At 42.5% G+C, this 24,649-nt stretch overlaps 1 protein-coding gene across 4 annotated transcripts in view; it reads right to left on the reverse strand.

Moving 5' to 3' along the window:
- Positions 1-667: 667 nt before the first annotated feature.
- LOC136332033 (zinc finger protein 43-like) overlaps positions 668-24,649 on the reverse strand; it is a 116,697-nt gene continuing 92,715 nt past the window's right edge. The window contains exons 1-6 of one of the 4 annotated variants that reach the window (XM_066271266.1): positions 17,433-17,457; positions 16,968-17,105; positions 16,530-16,611; positions 11,209-11,335; positions 3,442-3,512; positions 668-2,559 (exon numbers count right to left, since the gene is read on the reverse strand). In XM_066271266.1, coding sequence (XP_066127363.1) covers positions 1,183-2,559; positions 3,442-3,512; positions 11,209-11,335; positions 16,530-16,544 — 1,590 coding nt within the window. In that variant the 5' untranslated portion in view covers positions 16,545-16,611; positions 16,968-17,105; positions 17,433-17,457 and the 3' untranslated portion in view covers positions 668-1,182. Of the gene's footprint in view, positions 2,560-3,441; positions 3,513-11,208; positions 11,336-16,529; positions 16,612-16,967; positions 17,181-17,432; positions 17,458-24,649 lie in introns of those variants that run through there. The other 3 variants (XM_066271264.1, XM_066271263.1, XM_066271267.1) reach the window with 3 other exon arrangements.

The raw sequence follows: 24,649 nt of genomic DNA on the forward strand, positions 1-24,649 counted from the left end.
CAGAGCATCGCCTTGTAGGGGGCTTGCTGGGAGTATTCTGGTTGGGGCGTGCATGTGGGAGTCTGTGTCTCTGTCCCGTCTCCTCTAAAATTTAAACAATAAATGTAAGACTCCTGGATAGAAAAAATATTTGTATTTAGAAAGGCCCTAATTTTTAATTTTTTAAAATTTATTTACTTTCTCCTCTTGTGGTAGAGACAGAGTGTCAGAGAGAGGGACAGATAGGGACAGAAAGGGAGAGAGATAAGAAACATGAATTCTTTGCTGTGGTTCCTTAGTTCATTGATTGATTCCTCATATGTGCCTTGACTGGGGGACTACAGCAGACCGAGTGACCCCTTGCCCGAGCCAGCAACCTTGGGCTCAAGCTGGTGAGTCTTGCTCAAACCCAATGAGCCTGCGCTCAAGCTGGCGACCTCAAAGTCTCGAACCTGGGTCCTCCACATCCCAATCTGATGTTCTATCCACTGCGCCACTGCTTTGCAGGCCCAAATTATTAAAATGTATTAAAAAAATATTTCAAATACTGTCAGGGTAACAAAGGAGCGATTTTAAGTAAGTGTACATATTGAGACATCCATTTTGTAACACACTTAAAAGTTAACTAAGGGTGTAAACCTTAGATTATACTCTGTATAATAAATATTACGATTTAATGAAATATTGGAAAATTGTGTTTTATTCATTTTAGAGAGAAGAGAGAGTATGTGAGAGAAAGAAAAAGAGAGAAAGAGGGGAGGAGTAGGAATCATCAACTCCCATATGACTTGATCAGACAAGTGCAGGGTTTTGAACCAGCATTCTCAGCGTTCCAGGTGCATGCTTTGTCCAATGCGCCACCACAGGTCAGGCTAAAAATGATTTTTGACTGATATTCAGTGGCATCTCAGATTCAATTCCTTTCCCTTTTATTTTTTACTTCTTTAAGTTCAGTTGCCAGCGTGAGTAGTGTTGCTGAAGTGTGTATTTTGAATAGTGTATGAATGGAAAATTTCTCCCCAACATGCATTCTCGTATACTGAGTGAGGCTGATGATCCAGCTTTAAGAGTTTCCACAGTTTTTATTTTTAAAGTTTCTATCATGAATTCTCATGTGTCGATAAAATTCTGAATATGGAATTCGTTATATACTGCTCACAAAAACTAGGGGATATTTCAAAATATGAAGTAATAAAATGTCCCCTAATTTTTTTGAGGAGTCTTCACCCTGGTGTGAATTCTCTTATGTTGAATAGCACTTGAATGAATAGCAAAACCTTTGCTAAATATTTCACATTTGTAAGGCTTCTCGCCAGAGTGAATTATTTCATGTTGAGTAAGTCTTGAACGCCAATTAAAAGCTTTGCCACATATTTCACATTTGTAACGCTTCTCTCCAGTATGAATTATTTCATGTTGAGTAAGACTTGAATGCCAATTAAAAACTTTGCCACATATTTCACATTTGTAAGGCTTCTCTCCAGTATGAATTATTTCATGTTGAGTAAGACTTGAACGCCAATTAAAAGCTTTGCCACATACTTCACATTTGTAAGGCATCTCTGCAGTATGGATTTTATTATGTGCAGTAATATATGATCGCCGAGCAAAACCTTTGCCACATATTTCACATTTGTAAGGCTTCACTCCAGTATGAGTTTTCTTATGTCTAGTAATATGTGAAAGCCGACCAAAACATTTGCCACATATTTCGCATTTGTAAGGCTTCTCTCCAGTATGAATTTTTTCATGTTGAATAAGAAGTGAATGGTGATTGAAATCCTTCCCACATATTTGACATTTATAAGGCCTCTCTCCACTATGAACTGTCTCATGATTAATAACACCTGAATGCCAAGTAAAACCTTTGCCACATATTTCACATTTGTAAGGCTTCTCTCCAGTATGAATTCTCTGATGACTAATAACTCCTGAATGCCTAGTAAAACCTTTGCCACATACTTCACATTTGTAAGGCTTATCTCCAGTATGAGTTTTCTTATGTCTACTAATATGTGAACGCTGCTTAAAGGCTTTGCCACATACTTCACATTTGTAAGGCTTCTCTCCAGTATGGATTCGCTCATGTACAGTAAGGTATGAACTTGAATTAAAGGCTTTACCACACTGTTTACATTTGTAAGCCTTATCTTCAGCATGAACCATCTTATGTTGAGAGAGATATGCAAGAGAAATAAAGGCTTTACCACATTTCTCACAATTGTAAGGTGTCTTTCTTGCATAAAATTTCTTGCGTTTAGTGTGTTTAAAAATCTGAATAGAAACTCTTTCACTCTCATTATTACATTTATTAGCTTCTTCCTCAGTATGAGTAGTCTCCTGTTCACTGAGATTTAACAGTTGGTTTAAGCAATTGTTCACCTCACTACAATTATTTTTCTCCTCAGCAATATGAATATTCTGGTGCAGAGTAAGTTTTAAACTTTGATCAAAGTCCTTCCCGCATTTAGAATGGTTCTTCAGAAATTCAGTTCTCAGATGTTTATTAGGATTTGAACCTTGACTAAAGTTTTCCCAACAGTCATTGAATCGGTCACTTCTCTCTCCATTAAACATACTCTGGTAAATCAATGTAAATAGATAGGTCATTAGTGAGGCCTCTAGAATCAGTAAACATGTAAAGATGTTCCAATAAACTACTATGTCACACCTACTGAATGACGAACATTATATAATTAATGACTGTACAAAAAACCAACCAAACTTATGAAAACTATAGACTCCGAAAGATTTCTGAGTGGAAAAACCATGAACACTTGTTTAATGGATGCTTAATGTGATCAGCCTTTGAAAGTCTATCTTCATTTTAAAATCTCTAATTTTTTTTCAAGAGTTTGAGTGTTTAATACATTTTTTATGGTAAAAATTATTTGTACCACAGGCTTAAGAATGTGATGAATTTTACAAATATCTTCTCCCATGTTTATAAATAGTCTCAGGAAATGTATTAAAATTTCATTTGGGTCTTTCCATTCAAACACACTCTGCTCTACTCCTCTTGTTCCATCTCCATTGTGCAGGCTCTAAACTCTAAGGGACCCCACAGGACTTGAACCAGGGAGCAACGGGAAGCAGCAGCTAGTCCTGGGCTCAGTCCTTGGGTCCGTTTCTAAGGCTCTCTTTCCTATGACTTCTCACTGAGCCAAAGCAGTTCTGCCTAGGATACCTGTGGCTTATTCCAACCTGAGTCCTTTCTTCTTTACTGGCTCCATGTTTAATAATATAAACAAACAAAGGACACATAACTGAAAACCCCATAAAAAAACAAAATATCATTCTGCAAATGCAAATAAATTAGTAATGGTTTACGAAAGGTATTTTAGACTTTAGATCTCTTTTAGGGTTAGGTCCATCCTAACACCCTTTCTGTCATTCCTACTCCTAATAACATTTCCACTTTCACGAGGAATATGTGCTAAATATCACCCTTCCATATCTTACCAATAGCATTTTCTGGAATAATTCTTTGGTTGGCTTTGGCAACAAGTCTTGGGTTTCTTCTGAAAAAATAGCTGTAAGATAAATAAGGTATCAAAACCTATAGTTACATAACTATACTTTGAACTCTAATGTAGAAACTGAGTACAGTGGTACCTTGAGATACGAGCAGACCAACATACTTTTTTTTTTAAAGATACGAGCTGCGACTCGGTATGTATTTTGTTCGAGATCTGAGTAAAATTCTGACATACAAGTCGTGATTCGAGAAGCTGCCGCTGGTTGGCGCACGGGTCCAGTATCAGCAGCACTACTCCAGCATCTCGTTCTTTCTCACATGTTACCCACAGAAACAAGTAGAATCTTGTGAGCTGTACTTGTTCTTGCATCATTTTTGCATTTTTTACTATCTTTTTTTGTGTGCTATTATGGGGCCGAAGAAAGTGAGTGTAAAGGACAGTGGTGAGAAGAAGAGAATGATGTTGATAGAAGCAAGAAATAATAGAAAAACATGAGCGTGGTGTACGAGTGATTGAACTGGCAAGTCTGTACGACTGCAATACATCTACAATTTGTACCATCATTAACAAAAGGATACCATCAAAAACGCAAATCCGGCCCTGGCCAGTTGGCTCAGCGGTAGAGAGTTGGCCTGGTGTGCAGGGGACCCGGGTTCGATTCCTGGCCAGGGCACATAGGAGAAGCGCCCATTTGCTTCTCCACCTCCCCCTTCCTCTCTGTCTCTCTCTTCCCCTCCCGCAGCCAAGGCTCCATTGGAGCAAAGATGGCCCGGGCGCTGGGGATGGCTCCTTGCCCCAGGCACTAGAGTGGCTCTGGTCACAGCAGAGCGACGCCCCGGAAGGGCAGAGTATCGCCCCCTGGTAGGCAGAGCGTTGCCCCTGGTGGGCGTGCGGGTGGATCCCGGTCGGGCGCACGTGGGAGTCTGTCTGACTATCTCTCCCCGTTTCCAGCTTCAGAAAAATACAAAAACACAACAACAACAACAACAAAAACGCAAATCCAGCAAAAGGAACTACAATTCTGTCCCATTTAAGGGTAAATATCCATGAAGAAATGGAGAAACTTCTGCTGGTGTGGGTGAAAGAGAAAGAGCTGGCAGGAGACACAGTGACGGAGAGTGTAATATGAGAAAAGGCATGTATTATTTACAGCAACATGAAGAACCATCAACCTTAAAAGAGGCAGCAGAAGATACATTTAAGGCAAGTCACGGCTAGTTTGAAAATTTCAAGAAGAGATCTGGCATCCACTTGGTAGTGAGGCACGGTGAAGCTGCGAGTGCTGACATTAAGGCAGCTGAGGAGTACACAGCAAGTTTTGCTGTGCTTATCGCAAAGGAAGGCTACATCCCCCAACAAGTGTTCAACTGTGATGAAACAGGATTTTTTGGGGGAAAAAATGCCCCGGAGGACTTTCTTCACCACAGAGAAGAAGCTGCCAGGCTCTAAACATATGAAGGAACGTCTGACCCTTGAATTGTGTGCAAATGCTAGCGGTGACTGTAAAATAAAGCCACTGCTAGTGTATCACTCTGAAAATTCTCGAGCCTTTAAGACTCACAAGATTCTTAAAGAAAAACTGCAGGGTTATGTGGCGCGCCAATGCTAGGGCATGGATTACGCGGCAGTTTTTTATTTAGTGGATAAATCTCGTCTTTGGTCCTGCAGTGAAGAAATATATTCAAGAAAATAAACTCCCGATGAAATCATTATTAATCCTTGATAATGCTCCAGCCCACCCACCTGGTCTTGAAGATGACATTCTCGATGAGTTCAAATTTGTGAAAGTCCTCTACCTCCCACCCAACATGACTTGCAACCTATGAATCAGCAGGTCATTTCCAACTTTAAAAAGCTGTACACAAAGTACTTGTTCCGCCGCTGCTTTGAGGTGACTGAGAATACAGTTCTAACCCTTGGAGAGTTTTGGAAAGATCACTACAACATCATGATATGTTCATGCATTATTGACTTGGCATGGCAAGAGGTTATAAGAACCTTGAACTTGGCATGGGAAAAGTTATGGCCTGATGTTGCAGACAGGGACTTCGAAGGATTCGAACCAGAGACTTGAGACCAAGGTAAAGCGTTAAAGGAGACTGTCCCTCAAAACGTCAATGGGTCTGGGGATGGATGAGGGTGACATAAACGAGCTCATTGAGGAACATGAGGAGAAACTCTCAACTGAGGGTTGAAGGAGCTACAGATGATGCAACATACGGAGCTTCTGCAAGAGATTAGTAGTGAGGAGGAGGTAGAGTTGGAGGAAGTGATTTCTACAAGAGAAATTAAAGACATGCTGGCAATGTGGGAGAAGCTTTCAAGTTTCATTGAAAAGAAACACCCAGAAAAAGTTTCAACTGGCCGTGCTTCAGCACTTTTTAATGACACTTGTCACATTTCCGTAACATTTTAAAGGGCAGGCAAAAGCAAACCTCTTTGGATAGATTTTTATTCAAAAGTCCTGCAAATGAGCCTGACCTGTGGTGGCGCAGTGGATAAAGCGTCAACCTGGAAACACTGAGGTTGCCGGTTCAAAACCCTGGGCTTGCCTGGTCAAGGCACATATGGGAGTTGATGCTTCCTGTTCCTCCCCCTTCTGTCTCTCTCTCCCTTCTCTATAATGAATAAAAAAAAAAAAGTCCTGCAAATGAAAGTGCCGAAAGTGCAGCCAAAAGGGCAAAAACAGGTGATGATTAAATGAAAAATATGTAATGTTAAGCTTAGGTTAAGTTTAAAGTTGAGAAAGTGCATTATTTTAAAATTAAGTTTTTGTGGTTTCATTTTAATTAAAGAAAATGCAGTTTTAGTTTACATTTAGTATTAAGAAAGTGCTGTTTTAGTTTATGTGTCTACAGTGCCTGCATCCCTTCCTCCCTCCCTCCCTCCCTCCTTCCTCCACCATTCACCAGTGTTAGCCGCACTCAGCTTGTCTCCAAGGTAAGAATACAGTACTAAATAACATTATTTTCTCTTATTTTATATAATTTGTTATGCATTGGTAAAGTATACATGTGTGTTTCTTAGTTAAAAACGTCTTTTTTCATAATTTAGGATGGTTTGGGGATGTTTCACAGGGCTGGAATGGATTAAATCTATTTCACTTATTTTAAATGGGAGAAATTTGTTTGATAAACGAGTTGACTGACTTACAAGCTTGGTTACAGAATGAATGAAACTCGTATCTCAAAGTACCACTGTACCGTTTACAGGTCTTCAGCGACATTGCACAATAGGAAGCATCAAAACACTGCTCTTCCATGGAGAAGGGAACTAGCAACCAGTACTAGCACAGCTGCCTTTTCTGAGGACTCCAGAAACCAATTAGACCACAACAGCTTCAGGAGAGCAGGGCAGGTAAGTCACATCAGAGAAGATAAGATGCTGATGTTTGCCCCCGATAACTGCCCATTCTCCCTGACACACCATGGAAATATTGTTTTTAAAAAAATCATTCTCTGGGTAGAAACAGATGAGTGCACTGTGTGTCCAATGATCTGACAGTTTCCAGCTGCCCCTAAACTGGTTACTCCTTTGTGTGACACAGAGCGCTCAGGTACTGACAGTACACAATGAATGCACTGTGGTGCTTGATTAAAATAAAAAAGGCAGTGGGGGGTTGGAGAGTGTTCTTACAACAAGGAGACAACAGTATTGAAGGTTGACATGAGCTAAAGGAAGGTACCATACTCTCAAGTTAGAGAAAACATTTTAAACTGGGGAATTACACACAAGTAACACAGAGCACACTCATGCCCAGCAATGGTCTCTTAGGCCCGAGAAACTTCTGGCACAGCTGACTGGTGTCTGTGTTCTCCTGCACAAAGCACGTTCATACTCCCTGGGATAATGGGTGGTTCTTCCACTAATGCCCACGAGAGATCAGAAGGCTCACCAGGTATCGGTGGCCCAGCATGCAGAAATCCCACGTTTCAACGCAGGTCAGGGTGCGATCACCTGCTTCTCTTCCCTTTCCACTGCCCCTTCTCTTTTTTCCTTTCTCAGCCAAAGGCGCCAGTGGCTCAACCTTCAGCCTCAGCAGCTAAAAATAGCCTGATTGATTTGAGCATTGGCCTCAGACAGTGGTTTCCAGCTGGATCCCTGTTGCGGCAAATGCATCGAGTCTCTCTACCTCCTGATTTCTCAAAATAAATAAATAAATAAATACATGACAGATAGATAGATAGATAGATATATGACATATTATAAAATTAAAACAGTGAGAAACCATAAGGAAATTAACTGAAACTAAAAGGTAAGACAATGAAGTCAAAACAAGAAGCATACATTTTATAAATAATGCCAAAAAAGAAAATGTAAGAGACTATTATGAACAATTACCTGCAAAACCACTGGACACCAAAACATGGGGAGTCAAGTTCCATAAGGCCACACTTCTTAAAATTTAGCTTAAAAAATTAATGCGGAAGAAAAATCAAAGGAGATCCACTAGTAAACCAGGACATAGATAAAAGAGTAATAATAAGTTCAAAACAAACGCTCCCTGCAGAGGAAAGCTGTGCAGCACATGGACTGATGAACTTGGTAATTCTAGCAACAGTTAAAGAAAACTAACAGGCCCGGGCCGGATAGCTCGGCTGCTCAGAGCAAGAACCCGAAGCGCAAAGGTTGTCAGTTCAACCCGTCAGGATACGTACACAAACAGATCTATGTTCCTGTCTCTCTCTCCCTCCCTTACTGTCTCACTAAAATTAATACATTTAAAAAAATAAAATAAAATAACACTAATCTTCATGAACATGTCCAAACATTAAAGAGTAAAGGAATTATAGAAATGCTTCTGCTGAGCAGGTGATGGCACACTGGATAGTGTGTAGACCAAGAACACGGTTCAGAAACCCAAGTCACTGTCTTTAGCATGGGCTCATCTGGCTGAGTACAGGGTAGCTGGCTTCAGCATGAGATCAGAGACATGACTCCATGGTTGCTGGCTTCAGCAGGGGTCCCTGGCTCGGACGAAGCCCCCACTGAAGGCACACAAGAAGCAATCAGTGAATAAATTGCAACAACTACAAATCAATGCTTATAATCTCTCTCCCTTCCTGTCTCTCTCTATAAAAATATATATAAATAAAAACTAAAAATGAGTAAAAAAATACTTTCTAGGAAGCTATCTTTATGCAATATCAAACCGAAACAAAAGTACTGAGAATAAAACCACAAACCAAAATCTGCGATGAATTATGATGCAAAAGTTATGAGTAAAACATTAATAGACTGCCTGACCAGGCAGTAGAGCAGTGGATAGAGCATCGGATTGAGATGCGGAGGACCCAGGTTCGAGACCCCAAGGTCGTCAGCTTGAGTGCAGGCTCATCTGGTTTGAGCAAAAAAAAAACAAAACAAAAACAAAAAGCTCGCTAGCTTGGACCCAAGGTTGCTGGTTGAGCAAGGGGTTACACTGTCTGCTGTAGCCCCACAGTCAAGGCAACATATGAGAAGGCAATCAATGAACAACTAAGGTGTCGAAACAAAAAACTGATGATTGATGCTCCTCATCTCTCTCCGTTCCTGTCTGTCTGTCCCTATGGATCTCTCTATGTAAAAAATAAATTAATAGACTGAATTCAAAATCAGATTACAGGGGGTCCTCAGATTATGACAGTTTGATTCCTACAACAGTGACATAACCCAAATTTTGGTGTAAGTCAAAACACACTCTAGCATGTCACTTACCTATCCTAATAGAGTTGTAAGATCATAATATTAAAAATAAAAACACAATTATGTCACAGAAAAATAATACCAAGCATACTTCTGCTATACACAATCATATCAGTTTGCCCAGGTAGTAAATATATGATATAAACCGCATAAGCCGAAACATCCACAACTCAATTTTTTTTTTTTTTTTGTATTTTTCTGAAGCTGGAAATGGGGAGAGACAGTCAGACAGACTCCCGCATGCGCCCGACCGGGATCCACCCGGCACACCCACCCGGGGGCGATGCTCTGCCCACCAGGGGGTGATGCTTTGCCCCTCCAGGGCGTCGCTCTGTCGCGACCAGAGCCACTCCAGAGCCTGGGGCAGAGGCCAAGGAGCCATCCCCAGTGCCCGGGCCATCTTTGCTCCAATGGAGCCTCAGCTGCGGAAGGGGAAGAGAGAGACAGAGATGAAGGAGAGGGGGAGGGGTGGAGAAGCAGATGGGCGCTTCTCTTGTGTGCCCTGGCCAGGAATCGAACCCGGGACTTCTACACGCCAGGCCAACGCTCTACCACTGAGCCAACCGGCCAGGGCGAAAACTCAATTTTTTAAGGTTTTATGAGAGTGCCTGACCTGGTAGTGGTGCAGTCCATAGACCATCAGATTGGACACAGAAAACCCAGCTTTGAAATTTGGAGGTCTCCGGATTGTACATGAACTCATCAGCTTGAACCCAAAGGTTGCTGGCTCGAAGCCCAACATTGCTGTCTTGAGTGCAAGGTCACTGGCTTGAGCAAGGGGTCACTCACTCTGCTGTAGCTCCTGGTCAAGGCACATATGAGAAATAAATCAATGTACAACTAAGGTGCCACAACAAAGAACTGATGCTTTTCTTTTCTATCCCTTCCTGTCTGTCTCTCTCTCTCAAAAATAAAAAAATAAATTTAAAAAAGGTACAGTATAGAAAGAATAATTAAGCATAATTTGCAGCCCAGATAGAAGATCTCATGCACGAGGTCAACAGATCACCTGAGGAACTCTCACACTGACACATCGGAAGGTGCCCTTACCTGAAAGAACAAGGGAAGAGCATGAAAGAGACGGGAGACACACACACAGCCAGAAAGACACCAGTGAACCGGTAGCAGGGGAGAAGTCAGGTTACCAGGGCACACTCTCTGCACCCAGAAAGGGCAGAAAGTAGAAGCAACATTCTTCCTGCGTGGCCAGCATGAACTGCAGCTGACCCGAGAGACGGTACACAGGAACGGAAGCTGCGCTCCAGCCGCCAACATTACCAAGCAGAAAACCAAACTAGACACGCAGCTGCCACCACTGACAATCCCAGAGCCCCAGAGGCAGGGACAGTATGGGGTCACAGCACTCCCTCTCAGCAGCCCCGGGGACTGGAGGGGAAAAACATTTCTCCCTGAGCAGCAGGCACACATGGTGGGTACATCCCATGAAAAGGGAGAGATGAGGTGCAGCAATAATTTCTTCATTTTTTTATTGCTTTTAAAAGGATTTTCACCTCTCTCTCAGCAGAGTCCCAGCCTGTTTACCTTGCTCCAACATGGAGATTAATATTCACATCAGAAACAAAAATTCCCGCATATATATAGAAATCAACATGAAGATGTTCAGTTTTCCAGAATATCTGATCTTCATTCAATTAAGGAAAAAGAATATTACAGCAAAATTGAGAGTAGCCTTTCACTAATCAATCCACTGCTTGTCACCTTCTGTGCATAGGGACCAGTGTCAATATGCAGGTGCCAAGCTCTCTTCCAAGAACTACTGAATCAATAGTACAAGTACAAAGAACAAAAATTCAGATAGTTTAGGTTTGCCATAGAGCATTATAAACACTTAAAGTTCTGGAAAAAACCCCTGAATACTATAAAGTGGGAAGTACATCCAAAGAGAAGGGAAGTTTAAAGTCCTAAAGGCACATTATGAAGTCTTTCCTGTCTGAGTACACAGAGCTTCAATCTCAGTCACCCAATCAGGGGCTCCCAACACACACACCCAAGGGAAAAGACACACAAGGGCAGACAGTGACTTCTGGAGCAAAGTCATCCTCACCCAGCGAGAGCAGGTTCCTGTAGTTCTCCCACATCACGTGCACGTACAAGGCCCTCTGAGCTGGGCTCAGGTATTCCCACTCCTCCTGGGAAAATTCTATGGCCACATCCCTGAAGCTCAACCATCGCTGAAATGAAAACATTTCACCAAGGAGAAATGGTGACAGTTAGTAGCCTCACACTGAATGAGAAGGGAGATATAAAAATCGATTTGGGCCCTGGCCGGTTGGCTCAGCGGTAGAGCGTCGGCCTGGTGTGCGGGGGACCTGGGTTCGATTCCTGGCCAGGGCACATAGGAGAAGCGCCCATTTGCTTCTCCACCCCCCTCCTTCCTCTCTGTCTCTCTCTTCCCCTCCCGCAGCCAAGGCTCCATTGGAGTAAAGATGGACCGGGCTCCGGGGATGGCTCCTTGGCCTCTGCCCCAGGCGCTACAGTGGCTCTGGTCTCGGCAGAGCGACGCCCCCCGGGGGGAGGGGGGGCGGCAGAGCATTGCCCCCTGGTGGGCAGAGCATAGCCTCTGGTAGCGTGCCGGGTGGATCCCGGCTCGGGCGCATGCGGGAGTCTGTCTGACTGTCTCTCCCCGTTTCCAGCTTCAGAAAAAAAAAAAAAATAAATAAATAAAAAAATCGATTTGGTTAGCCCTGGCCGGTTGGCTCAGTGGTAGAGCGTTGGCCTGGCGTGCGGAAGTCCGGGGTTCGATTCCCGGCCAGGGCACACAGGAAAGGCGCTCATCTGCTTCTCCGCCCCTTCCCCTCCCCTTCCTCTCTGTCTCTCTCTTCCCCTCCCGCAGCTGAGGCTCCACTGGAGCAAAGATGGCCGGGGTGCTGGGGCGGCTCCTTGGCCTCTGCCCCAGGCGCTAGAGTGGCTCTGGTTGTGACAGAGCGACCCCCCGAGGGGCAGAGCATCGCCCCTTGGTGGGCATGCCGGGTGGATCCTGGTTGAGCGCATGCGGGAGTCTGTCTGACTGTCTCTCCCTGTTTCCGGCTTCAGAAAAATACAGAAAAAAAAGAAAAAAATTAAAAATCGATTTGGTTAAAATGACTATCTGAAACATACACATCTAGATTTGAGCAAGTGATGTTTCGGACTTGGTGGTTTACATTACTTTCTCATAATAGTTTATGACAGCCAGAAAATCAAGAAAGGTTTCTCATGTTGGAAGAGAACACATGAAATGTACAATTAAAATTCAAACCCAGGTTGTGTATAGAGGACTGTTTGTAACTATGTTCTATACATTGAGTAATGTTCACTGTCTCTATGAACTAGACTATGCGCGGTGTCTTTAAGAGACAATGAAGTCCACAGGGTCTATAAAACCTTTCAGACTCTTGAATGTGATGAGGACAACAACAGAGATGAAGTCTTTGTACGTGGCCAATACGCCAGCATTAGTCCAGATGCTTCCACATGTTAACTTACTATCCATACAGTAGCTCACTAGAGACTGCTCTGTCGCCATCTTCGAGGAGAAACTGTCACAGGTATTCTAAGAAAGTCACCTCAGATCAAAATCGGATGTTCTAAGCAACAAAAACCTCAACTTAGCTGGTGTTTTAGACTTGAAGGTAAAGAATCAGACAGGCCTGACCTGCTGGTGATGCAGTGGACACAGCATCGCACTGGGACTCAGAAGTCCCAGGTTAGAAACCCTGAGGTTGTCACCTTGAACATGGACTCACGATCTTTAGTGTAAGGTCACTAGCTTGAGTGTGGGTCCATAGACATGACCCCATGGTCGCTGGTTTGAGGCCAAGGTCCCTGGTTTGAACAAGGGGCCACTCAGTCTGCTGTAGCCCCCCATCAAGGCACATATGAGAAAGCAATCACTGAAGACCTAAGGGACCGCAACAAACAACTGACGCTTCTCATCTGTCTCCCTTCCTGTCTGTCTACTTCTATCTGTCCCTCTCTATGTCTCCATCACCCCTCCCCAAAAAAAGATAAAAAAAGAATAAAAAATTATGCCCTGGAAGAGTGACTCATTGGATAGGGCATCGTCCCTGTGCACCAAGTTTTCAGGTATGATCCCTGGTTAGGGCACCCACGAGATAAAATCTGTGAGTATGTTACTAAACACAACAACTAAATGAAATACTGAATTGATGCTTCACTCTTTCTCGTTGACTCTCTCCTTCAAATCAATGGAAATATTTTTTCTTCTTTTTTAACTTCTTTTTTTAAGATAGAGGAGGGGAAGAACCAGTAGCAAGAAGCATCAACTAGGAGCAGTAGCTTCTCAGATGGGCCTTCACTGGGCAACCCCGGGTTTCAAACCAGATACCTCAGCATCCAACTCAATGCTTTATGCACACCACCACCACAGGGCAGCTGAAATTATTTTTAAAATAATTGAAATAATTAGGAAACAGCCTAAAATCACAATGACAAACTGTTCTCTGAAACAGGTTGACACGAGGTCAAGTCTATCTATATTTTATTGCATAAATGGTCGTCACATTGTGCTCACACACACATTACTATTCTTCCATCCACTTGATTTTTCTTTTTTGTCCTTTTGAGAGACACAGACAGGGACATGCAGATAAGAAGAAACATAGATGAGAAGTACCAATTCCTCAATGCAGCACCTTTGTCGTTCATTGATTCTTTTCTCACATGTACAAATGTACCATGATTGGATGGGCCTCTAACTGAGGAAGTGCCCCTTACTCAAGCCAGCATCCTTGGGCTCAAACCAGTAAGCCTGTGCTCAATCCACAGCCTTGGGGATTCAAACCACGGTCCTCTGTGTTCAAAGCCGACACTCGATCCCCTCTGCCACCACATGGCGAAGCCCTTACATTCACTCCAAACATTATTATGACTGTGTAAAAAAAAAACCACAACTGTGAAATATATTTAAAATACCATTTAAACTACAAAAAATATAAAAGTTATGAAATGCTGATGTTTTTTATAAAAATCATGCAAATGCATAGGCATGCATTCATGCACATACATAAAAATAAACTAATAAACTGATGCAGAGAGGCTGTCCCTAAAAATATTTTTTGGATAATATAACTTATTATCAGTTTTTCTTACGTGTATCTCACCACCAGTGGAATAAGAAAAATGTTATCAACTGTACTTCTATTGTGGTTATTAGAAAACTCTGAATTATAGTGGAGAAAGAGGGCTGACCAGCATGGCTACTTAAACAGAGGTCAGCAGAGGAGGGAAATGGAGAAAGAAATATAATAAAACAGACTCAAAGAGTTGGAATTGTTAAAATTCACAAATACAGATATATGGACTGATGGACCAGTTACATTCTGTGAGACAATACAGGGTATAAGACAAAAACTAACAGCCAAGGTGGGCTGTACACAACTAGTATACAAAAGTTGCAATGAGCTATCTAAAATACTAAGGAAAACGGTCCTATTTATCACAGCTTTGAAAAGGATAAAATACTCAGGAATTAAAAACAGTCAACAAGCTGAATGACATACCCACTGGAAACAAACCATTGCAAAAATAAATCAAAGATTCAAATCATCAGAAAGCCATCCCTTAAGCCTGATGAGGCGGTGCCACGGGCGACAGAGCATCAGACTGAGATGCTGAGGATGCAGGATCAAAACCCAGAGGTTGCCACCTTGAGTGCAGGGTTGCAGGCTTGAGCGTGGGATTATAGACATGACTCCATGGCCAATGGCTTGAAGCCGAAGGTCAGTGGCTTGAGGAAGGGGTCCCTCACTCTGCTATCGCGCCCCTGCACCCCCGCCAAGGCACACACGAGAAGGCAATCAATTAACAACTAAGGTGCCACAACAAAGAACTGATGTTCCCCATTTCTCTCCCTTCCTGTCTATCTGTCTCTATCAGCCCCTCTCTGAAAAAATAAAAAACAAGACATCCCTTAATAATGGGTTGTAAATGAGTTACTATTGTTGAAATGTGCATGTTACTCAAGCATTCCACAGACTGGATGAAATCTATACCAAAATTCCAAAGGGAATTTCAGCACAAACGGAAAAAAAAACAAAACCCAAGGCAGATTTAGTGTGAAATCAAGCTAAAAGATCCAGGGGAGGGGCCTGACCTGTGGTGGCGCAGTGGATAAAGCGTCGACCTGGAAATGCTGAGGTCGCCGGTTCAAAACCCTGGGCTTGCCTGGTCAAGGCACATATGGGAGTTGATGCTTCCAGCTCCTCCCCCCTGTCTCTCTCTTTCCTCTCTCTCTTCTCTCTAAAAATGAATAAACTAAAAAACAATTAAATTAAAAAGATCCAGGGGAGGGAAATGCCCTTAATAAAGGAGAAGTAGACTTTTTGGATTTTTTTAGATGGAAATGCATATAATAAAGCTCTGTCATACCAAATGATTTTTGACAAGAAAAACTACTTCATGAAGAGGCCAGTCTCTGTAACAAATGGGTGTGTGTGGGGTAGAGAGGGGAGGTGGATATTTCCATTCAAAAGAATGCAGCTGGAACCTTATTACCTGCACTGAACAGCAGCATCAGTGTGTCAGAGGATACAGTGTGCAGGGTGAAAAATGCAGCCTTCAAGACTGGAAGTGGTAAAAACAAAAAGAATCTCGAATTGTCAGACAGAGGGATGACTACACAAATGGATGATGTAATGAAACACCTTCTACCACAAATGTCTGTCTGTGAATTATCCGCTCAATTCCAAATCATTTCGATGTTCAACTCAGTAACTCACTCACGTAGCTTCAAAGGTATTACAAAAGCAGAAGGATTTCCCCTAATTGGCCCCTCTTCCAGAACTGATCAGGTATTTGTGCACATCAGTCCATGACCTCTATGTGCTTTTTCTTTTCCCGTAATTGACAGAGTGACAGGACGTCCAACATGGTGCCTGGACGATCTCCCTCCTTAGCCACACTTCAGTGCTCGCATCCTAGCTCCAACCCAAGGGCTGAAGCCTTACCCAGGATGATGCCCAGGGGGTCTCTTTACAAGTCCCCTGTCATTGGGTCACAGAGATGGACTCTAAGTAGACCTGAGTGGGACCGAGGACGGCCCAGGTCAGTGTACACAAACATCAGGCAGCACAATTCAGAGTCAGAAAGAAATAGCGAGTCAAAGGGCATTTCAAAAAGGACAGACACAAGCCTGACCTCTGGTGACTCAGTGGATCGGCACTGACTGGAAATGGAAACGCTGAGGTTGCTGGTTCGAAACCCCAGGCATTCCCAGTGAGGGCACATATGGAGCAACTAACACAAGTTGATGCTTTCCACTCATCCACCCTTTTTCTCTCTCCTTTCTCTAAAATCAATAAATAAAATCTTTAAAAAAATGAACAAACAAACAGATGTAACAACGAACAGAGAATATAATCTTACCTGAGAAAGAGGCATAGCTGAAGCCTCCTTCCCTCCTCTTCCGGGCTTCTTCCTCAGGCAATAAGGGTTTCCGGAAGTCAGTCTGGAAAGTAGAAGATACGCTGTTTACCATCATACCCCCTCCTGTGCCACAGCCACACACAGGAATTCCCTCTCTGTATGGCAAAGATGGTGACAGCTACCCACAGACAGGAGGATTTCTGGGGCAGCAAACTGTTCTCAGAGACACAGAAGTGGTTTTTCACACCCGTCCTCAGATCACGCTGCCCACCTGGTCACACACACCTCAGCAGTGGGGCCTCCACTAAGCAGATGCTGCCCTGCAGGTCACAGGCCTCGTCCAGACCAAACCCACGCACAGCAGAGTCCCCTCACCCTCACCCCAGATCTCAGGCCCCAGAGCCTTGCTGCTCAAGGATGGATGCAGGTTAGAATCACCTGAAGTGCCCTGGCCAGATGTCTTGGTTGTTTAGAGTCCTCCTGAAGCTCAGAGGTTGCTGGTTCAATCTCGGGTTGGGGCACGTGCAGGAACAGACCAATGTCCCTGCCTGTCTCTCTTCCTCCCTTTGTCTCTCACTAAAAATCAGTAAATTAAAATAATTTTTATCTTTCTTTCTATCTCTGTCACATACAAAAAAAGGAATTAATCAGAGAAATAAACCACATTAAACAGAGATTTTTCTCTTAAACAATACTATAGCACTGATCGGGATAGCTGGGTTGGTTAGACTGTCTTCTGGTTCACAAAGATTGTTTGTTCGATCACAGGCACATTACATACAGAAACGAGTCCATGGTTCTGTCTCTCTCTCCCCTTTCTCTCTCTAAACATTAAAAAATATAATAAATATTGTTATGAAATTAAATTAGTAATCCTAGATGAATCATATTTTATGATCCTACCCTCCTAGAAACTGTTAACTGCAGACACTGTGGCAGGTGAGTAATATGAGGAGGCATCAGGAAGGACACAGATGTCCATGACAAACCCACTTTCCTATTGTGTATTGGAGAGTGCAGTCACTGCTTGAGATAAGAAAAAGTGTAAACTGCAAAGAAAGAAAGATAACTAAAGTTATATTCAGGAATTACTTATTTAAATAGAAAATGCATTCAGTAAGCACATTTTCACTTATATAGCAAGAAAGAAGTATATCCAGCCATGTAACTAAATTCATTTCCTTTTTTTTATTTTATTGAAAGGGAGACAAACAGAAAGGCAGAAAGACAGGGACAGACAGAAAGAAAGTGAGAGATGCATCCACATTTAAGAAAGTGAAGGCTAGAGACAGAGACTGTGAGAAAATATTTTCACATTATTTATCTAATGAAGAATTGTACTTAAATTATACAAATGATTTGCAAAACATAACAATAATAATACCATTATCCAATTCCTTTAGGTATGAGGTCATAAATTTATTTTAAAACTGAATCTTGATGATGTCACAACTGTAAACTTAGTAAATGTCAGTAAGTTGTAGAATTATTATGTAAATGTTATAGAAAAATTATAGCCCTAAAGCCCTGGTTGGTTTGTTCATTTGTAGAGCATTGGTCTGGCATCAAATCATTAATTTGAGAAGAGAGAAAGAGTGAGAAAGAGAGAAAAAGAGAGAGAGAGCATGAGGAAGAGAAAGAGGACCATGTATTTGTTGTTCAACCCACATACGCACTCATTAATTGACTCCAACTGTGCCCTGAGCAAGGATCAAACCTGCAACCTTGACATATTAGATGGACACTCCCATCAAAAGTGTTACCCCACCAGGGTAGCACTGTCTCATAAGCAATAATTATAACATCTAAGGTTTGAAACACATATGAAAAACAAAAGTCCACAAATATGTTAAAAAATTGGAACGTGGTCAATGAAGTTGAAATGCCTTGAGATCCCTATATTGTTGTAGAAGAGTGTAAAGATACTATTGATCACAAAGATTTAATAAAGTTCCATGCTATATGTAATCTCTACTGTCAGGATAAAAACTGCAGCTGTCTTAATTTCTATACTTACAGATGTGGAAAATATAATTTTAACAACGCATCTGAGCCTGACCTGTGGTGGAGCAGTGGGTAAAAGCGTTCACCTGGAACACTAAGGTTGCTGGTTTGAAACACTGGGCTTTCCCGGTCAAAGCACATATGAGAGTTGATGATTCCTGCTCCTCCCCCTTTCCCTTCCTCCCCTCTCTCTACCCCCTATCTAAAATGAATAAATTTTAAAAAAATTAAAAGAAAACAAAAACAAACAAACAACTCATCTGAGACCTGGTTCAGTAGCTCAGTTGGTGAAGAGAGTCTTCCCCATATACAAAGTTTCCAAGTTTGATCACCGCTCAGGGCACATGTGAGAAGCAACCAATGAATGCATAAATAAGTGAAACAACAAATTAATCTATGTTTATCTCTCTCTCTAAAGAAAATCAGTCAGTACAACCTACAAAATTATTTAAAACAAGACCAAAAAGAAATAAAAATAAAATAAAAAAGGAAACTGAAGGCCCTGGCCGGTTTGCTCAGCGGTAGAGCGTCGGCCTGGCGTGCGGGGGACCCGGGTTCGATTCCCGGCCAGGGCACATAGGAGAAGCGCCCATTTGCTTCTCCTCCCCCCACTCCTCCTTCCTCTCTGTCTCTCTCTTCCCCTCCCGCAGCCAAGGCTCCATTGGAGCAAAGATGGCCCAGGTGCTGGGGATGGCTCCTTGGCCTCTGCCCCAGGCGCTAGAGTGGCTCTCGTTGTGGCAGAGCGATGCCCCGGAGGGGCAGAGCATCGCCCCTGGTGGGCGTGCCGGGTGGATCCCGGTCGGGCGCATGCGGGACTCTGTCTGACTGTCTCTCCCCGTTTCCAGCTTCAGAAAAATGCAAAAAAAATAAAAATAAAATAAATAAAATAAATAAAACGAAACTGAAAAAAAAAACACAATATAAGCAACTACAATGAACTTAGATTACTGTTTTAAAACACATGAAAAATTATATTAAGTATAAACAAAATAAGCATTCCTGTTAGTTACATCAAATACAAAGTCCACAAAACTGTCACATTCAAATAAAATTTAAAATCAAATAACAACCTGTTATAGGTGACATGTAAGTCACATAACAATCTGGAATGCTTGAAATAAAAGATTAGAAAAATATACAACTGGCTGTCCAGGAGGTGGCGCAGTGAACAGAGCATTTCCTGTGATGCTGAGGACCCAGGTTCGAAATTCCAGGGTCGCCTGCCTGTGTGTGGGCTCATCAGCCTTGATAATTGTCTGATTGAGCTTAAGCACCAGCTCACCAGCTTCAACTTTGGATTGCAGACATCATTTTGTAGTCAATGGCTTGACCCAAGGTCACTGACCAGATCAAAGGTTCAGTGCCTTGACTGAAGCACCCCATCTTTAAAGCATGCACGAGAAAGCAATCAATGAACAACTAAGGTGCTGAAATTACAAGTTGATGTTTCTCATCTCTCTCCCTTGTAGTTGGTCTTCCCTATCTGTCCCTGCATTTCTGTCAGAAGGAAGGAAGGAAGGAAGGAAGGAAGGAAGGAAGGAAGGAAGGAAGGAAGGAAGGAAGGAAGGAAGGAAGGAAGGAAGGGAGGGAGGGAGGAAGGAAGGAAGGAGGGAAAGAAGGAAGGAAGGAGGGAAAGAAGGAAGGAAGGAGGGAAGGAAGGAAGGAGGGAAGGAAAGACTCACCTGAAATAATCTGCTATAACCATACTCTTACACAAAACAAACTAGAACACTTAAAAGTCATTCCCAAGAAAGAAAAGCAATGATCACTACAATTAGTTTCAATTCACCACCTTGTAAAAGCCTGAAATTCCTGCCTGGCCCATGGGGTGCAATGCTAAAGTTACTGATTTGAAACCCTGGACTTGCCTGGTCAAAGCACAAGTGAAAAGCAATTACTATAAGCTGATGTTTCCCTCTCTTTTCCACCACCACCATTTCCATCTTTAAAATCAATCTATAAAATCCCGAAACAAAAAGAAATTATTAAAACCCTGACATTCCTATGCACCTAACAACACAGCCTTGAAATATATAGACAAAATGTACCACAAAACAAGAAGAAATAAATCCAGATAAATAGCACAAGATTCCAACATACCTCCCCCAGTAACTGAAGACAAAAAGGCCATCGAGAAACAAAACAGAATTTATAACCGAGCATTTTGAAAACCAACGGAAATATTTCATATCGAGCAAGAAATGTTGAGCCTTGGCCGAGTAACTCAACGTAGATGGTTCGAGTGTCATCCAGAAATGTCAATGATGCAGATTTCATCCCCAGTAAAGGCACATAAAATAATCTAATGAGTGCGTTAATAATTGGAACAAAAAATCCATGTTTCTTTCTGTCTCTTGCTCCCATCCTCTTTGTCTAAAATCAATAAATAAATTTTAAAAAATTTTGTGTGTGACAGAAACACAGGCAGAGAGAGAGACAAACAGAGAGGAAGATAAAGAGGTAAGAAGCATCAATTCTTCATTGAGGATCCTTACTTATTTTTTTATCCCTTTGTGATATACGTCTTGACCAGGAAGGCTACAGCAAAGCAAGTGACCCATTGTTCAAACCAGAAACCTTGGGCTCAAGTCAGCAACCCTGCACTGAAGCTGGTGAAGTCACACTCAAATCAGATGAACTTGCACAGAAGTCAGTTCCTTCAGGGTTTAGAACCTGGGTTCTTTGTGTCTCAATCCAAACTCTATTCATGCAACTCTATTCATGAGAACCCTTTTTATTTCTAGAAATTTAAAGGGAAAATACAGTGTGTTCGTAAAGTCATGATTCACTTTTGACCGGTCACAGGAAAGCAACAAAAGACAACAGAAATGTGAAATCTGCACCAAATAAAAGGGAAACTCTCCCAGTTTCATACCTATTCAGTGCAGTTCGATGTGGGCTCACACACAGATTTTTTAGGGCTCCTTAGGGTAGCTATCCCGTATAGCCTTTACAGACTCGTCACTGACTGATGGCTTACCAGAAAGGGGTTTCTCCACCAGACTGCCGGTTTCCTTCAACTGCTTATCCCACCAAGTAATGTTATTCCTATGTGGTGGCGCTTTGTTATAAACGCGCCGATATTCATGTTGCACTTTGATCATGGATTCGAATTTAGCGAGCCACAGAACATACTGAACTTTCCTCTGTACCATCCACATCTAGACTGGCATGGCTGTGGGCTACTCCGCTGTATACGTGGTGCTACGTCATCATCTGCGCATGTGCACATGCTGCCACATCATCCTACAGAAACTGGGAGGGTTTTCCTTTTATTCGGTGCAGATTTCACATTTCTATCGTCTTTTGTTGCTTTCCTGTGACCGGTCAAAAGTGAATCATGACTTTACGAACACACTGTATTTTCCCTTTAAATTTCTAGAAATAAAAAGGGTTCTCATACAAAAAGGGGTGGATGGTTTCTTTATCCAATGTTGCAGGTCTGACAGGTTCTCTGACTAGAATATGACTTCCTGCCATTCTGCCCCCCAGCTTCCCAGCTAGTTGTCACCCATCCACCTAGACAGAGCAGATGGGGGTTCATCACCTACTGTCCACGGTTCTTCCCCTCGCTTCACCTTGGAAAGCGCATCTGGTTTGCTGGGTTGATGCCCTGCTCAGAGGGAAAAGACTGAAGAGTGAGACGTACTGAACTGGGCTGGGGTCTGTCAAGAGTAAGAATGTTACATTTTGAGAAATGAACATGCTTCACATCTATAAAGCAAAGCCTTTTGTCTCAGGAAGCAGAATGTGATATCTTCTTGTCTGAGGTAATGGAAGGATCTGACGTTCTTCCTTTTCAGAGAATTGTAGTTATTCAGGAGAGTTAAGCAACTGAGGGGAAAAAAGCCACTGACAGGGCACCTTCTAAATGACACAGGGGAGCTGTCCCCACCCACTCACACTAGGTGGCTGTAGTTCTCCAACATCACGTCCCGTAACAGGTCCTTCTGATCTGGGTCCAGTAGCTGCCACTCCTCCCAGGTGAAGTCCACTGCCACATCGTGAAATGTCAGGCATTCCTGAAACAACACTGTGATGTTTAATGGTGTAATGTGCTTTTTTTTTTTTTTAATTTTAATGGGGTGACATTGATAAATCAGGGTACATATGTTCAGAGAAAATATCTCCAGCTTATTTTAACATTTGATTATGTTGCATACTCCTCACTCGAAGTCAAATTGTCTTCTGTCACCTTCTATCTGGTTTTCTTTGTGCCCGTCCACTCCCCCCCCTCTAGTTACCATCACATTCTTGTCCATGTCTCTGAGTCTCATTTCTATGTCCCATCCATGTATGGAATCATATAGTTCTTAGTTTTTTCTGATTTATTTATTTCTCTCAGTATAATATTATCAAGGTCCATCCATATTATTGTAAATGATCCAATGTCATCATTTCTTATGGCTGAGTAGTATTCCATAGTACATATGTACCAAACCTTTTTTTTTTTAAATTTTATTTATTTATTTATTTATTTATTTATTTATTTATTTATTTATTTTTAGAGAGGATAGAGAGACAGAGAGAAGGGGGAGGAGCTGGAAGAATCAACTCCCATATGTGCCTTGACCAGGCAAGCCCAGGGCTTTGAACCAGCAACCTCAGCGTTTCCAGGTTGACGCTTTACCCACTGCGCCACCACAGGTCAGGCTGTACCAAACCTTTTTAGTCCACTCGTCCACTGATGGACACTTGGGCTGTTTCCAGATCTTTGCTATTGTGAACAAGGCTGCCATAAACACGGGGGTGCATTTCTACTTTTGGAACAGTGCTGTGGTGTTCTTAGGGTATAGTCCTAAAAGTGGGATAGCTGGGTCAAAAGGCAGTTCAATTTTTAATTTCTTGAGGAATCTCCATACTGTTTTCCACAGTGGCTGCACCAGTCTGCATTCCCACCAGCAGTGCAAGAGGGTCCCCTTTTCTCCACATCCTCGCCAGCACTTATTCTGTGTTGTTTTGTTGATGAGTGCCATTCTGACTGGTGTGAGGTGATACTTCATTGTGGTTTTAATTTGCATTTCTCTAATGATTAGTGATGTTGAGCATTTTTTCATATGCCTATTGGCCACCTGTTTGTCCTCTTTGGAGAAGTGTCTATTCATTTTTTTCCCCATTTTTGGATTGGATTGTTTGTCTTCCTGGTGTTGAGTTTTACAAGTTCTTTATAAATTTTGGTTATTAACCCCTTATCAGATGTATTGTCAAATATGTTCTTACATTTCTGTAGTTTCTCTCTTTATTCTGTTCTTATTGTCTTTAGCTGTGCAAAAGCTTTTTAGTTTGATATAGTCCCTGTAAGGACCAAGAGAAGATCAGAAAATAAGCAGGGCACTAATGGAACAGGGAACTTAAGGGTTACAGGCAGGTCCTGCTCCTGTTCTGTTAGGAGTAACATGCCCAAGGTCGTTCAAGAAGCAGAGACAGATAGGGACTCTGGGAAGCTGAGAGAGAAAAAAAAAAAAAAGGAAAAAGAGACAAAGGTTTGCATTCTATTGGTTAAAAGACCCTTATCAGAAGTTTAGGTTTGGAATTCGCCAATGAGCTAGACCCCAGCCCCTGTTGCTATGCTATGTGCAGTCCCCTTAGCAAATAGGTTACCGCCACATCTGCTTCTGTATGAGGCTTGCTTGCTTAGCTTATAAAAAGATTTAGCTGTGAGCGCTAGGGGCGGCTCCCATTTGCAGCTCCTTGTGGGCAAGGTGTCTCCGGACATCTCGGGAGTTCGCCCCTGCGCAGGTTAAACTGGCCAATAAAGTAACATCTTAACTCCTGAAAGTCTCCAACATTTGTTCTCGTACCCGGTGGATGCTACATTTTGGGGGCTCGTCCGGGATTCTCCCTTGGCGGAGTTTTGGGTTGGAGACCGGAAGGACAGCTCGAGCTGAGTAAGTATTCACGGAGGATCCTCATTTGGTTTGGTTTTGGGCTCCGGAGCATATAAACCTGAGGTAGTAGGTGAGACGCTGCTGGTAACCTACCCAGGGCTTTCAGAAGCGGGACGCCGCTCTCTGAAATTTGGATATTTGGATTTGTTAACTTTGGGAGTGACCGGTCACATTAGGAATCCGTTTTGCGCTGCGCTGAGTTTTGTCTGAGCTCAAATGACTGAGTTG

This window comes from Saccopteryx bilineata, chromosome 3 (genome assembly GCF_036850765.1).
Source record: "Saccopteryx bilineata isolate mSacBil1 chromosome 3, mSacBil1_pri_phased_curated, whole genome shotgun sequence".
Classification (NCBI taxonomy): domain Eukaryota; kingdom Metazoa; phylum Chordata; class Mammalia; order Chiroptera; family Emballonuridae; genus Saccopteryx; species Saccopteryx bilineata.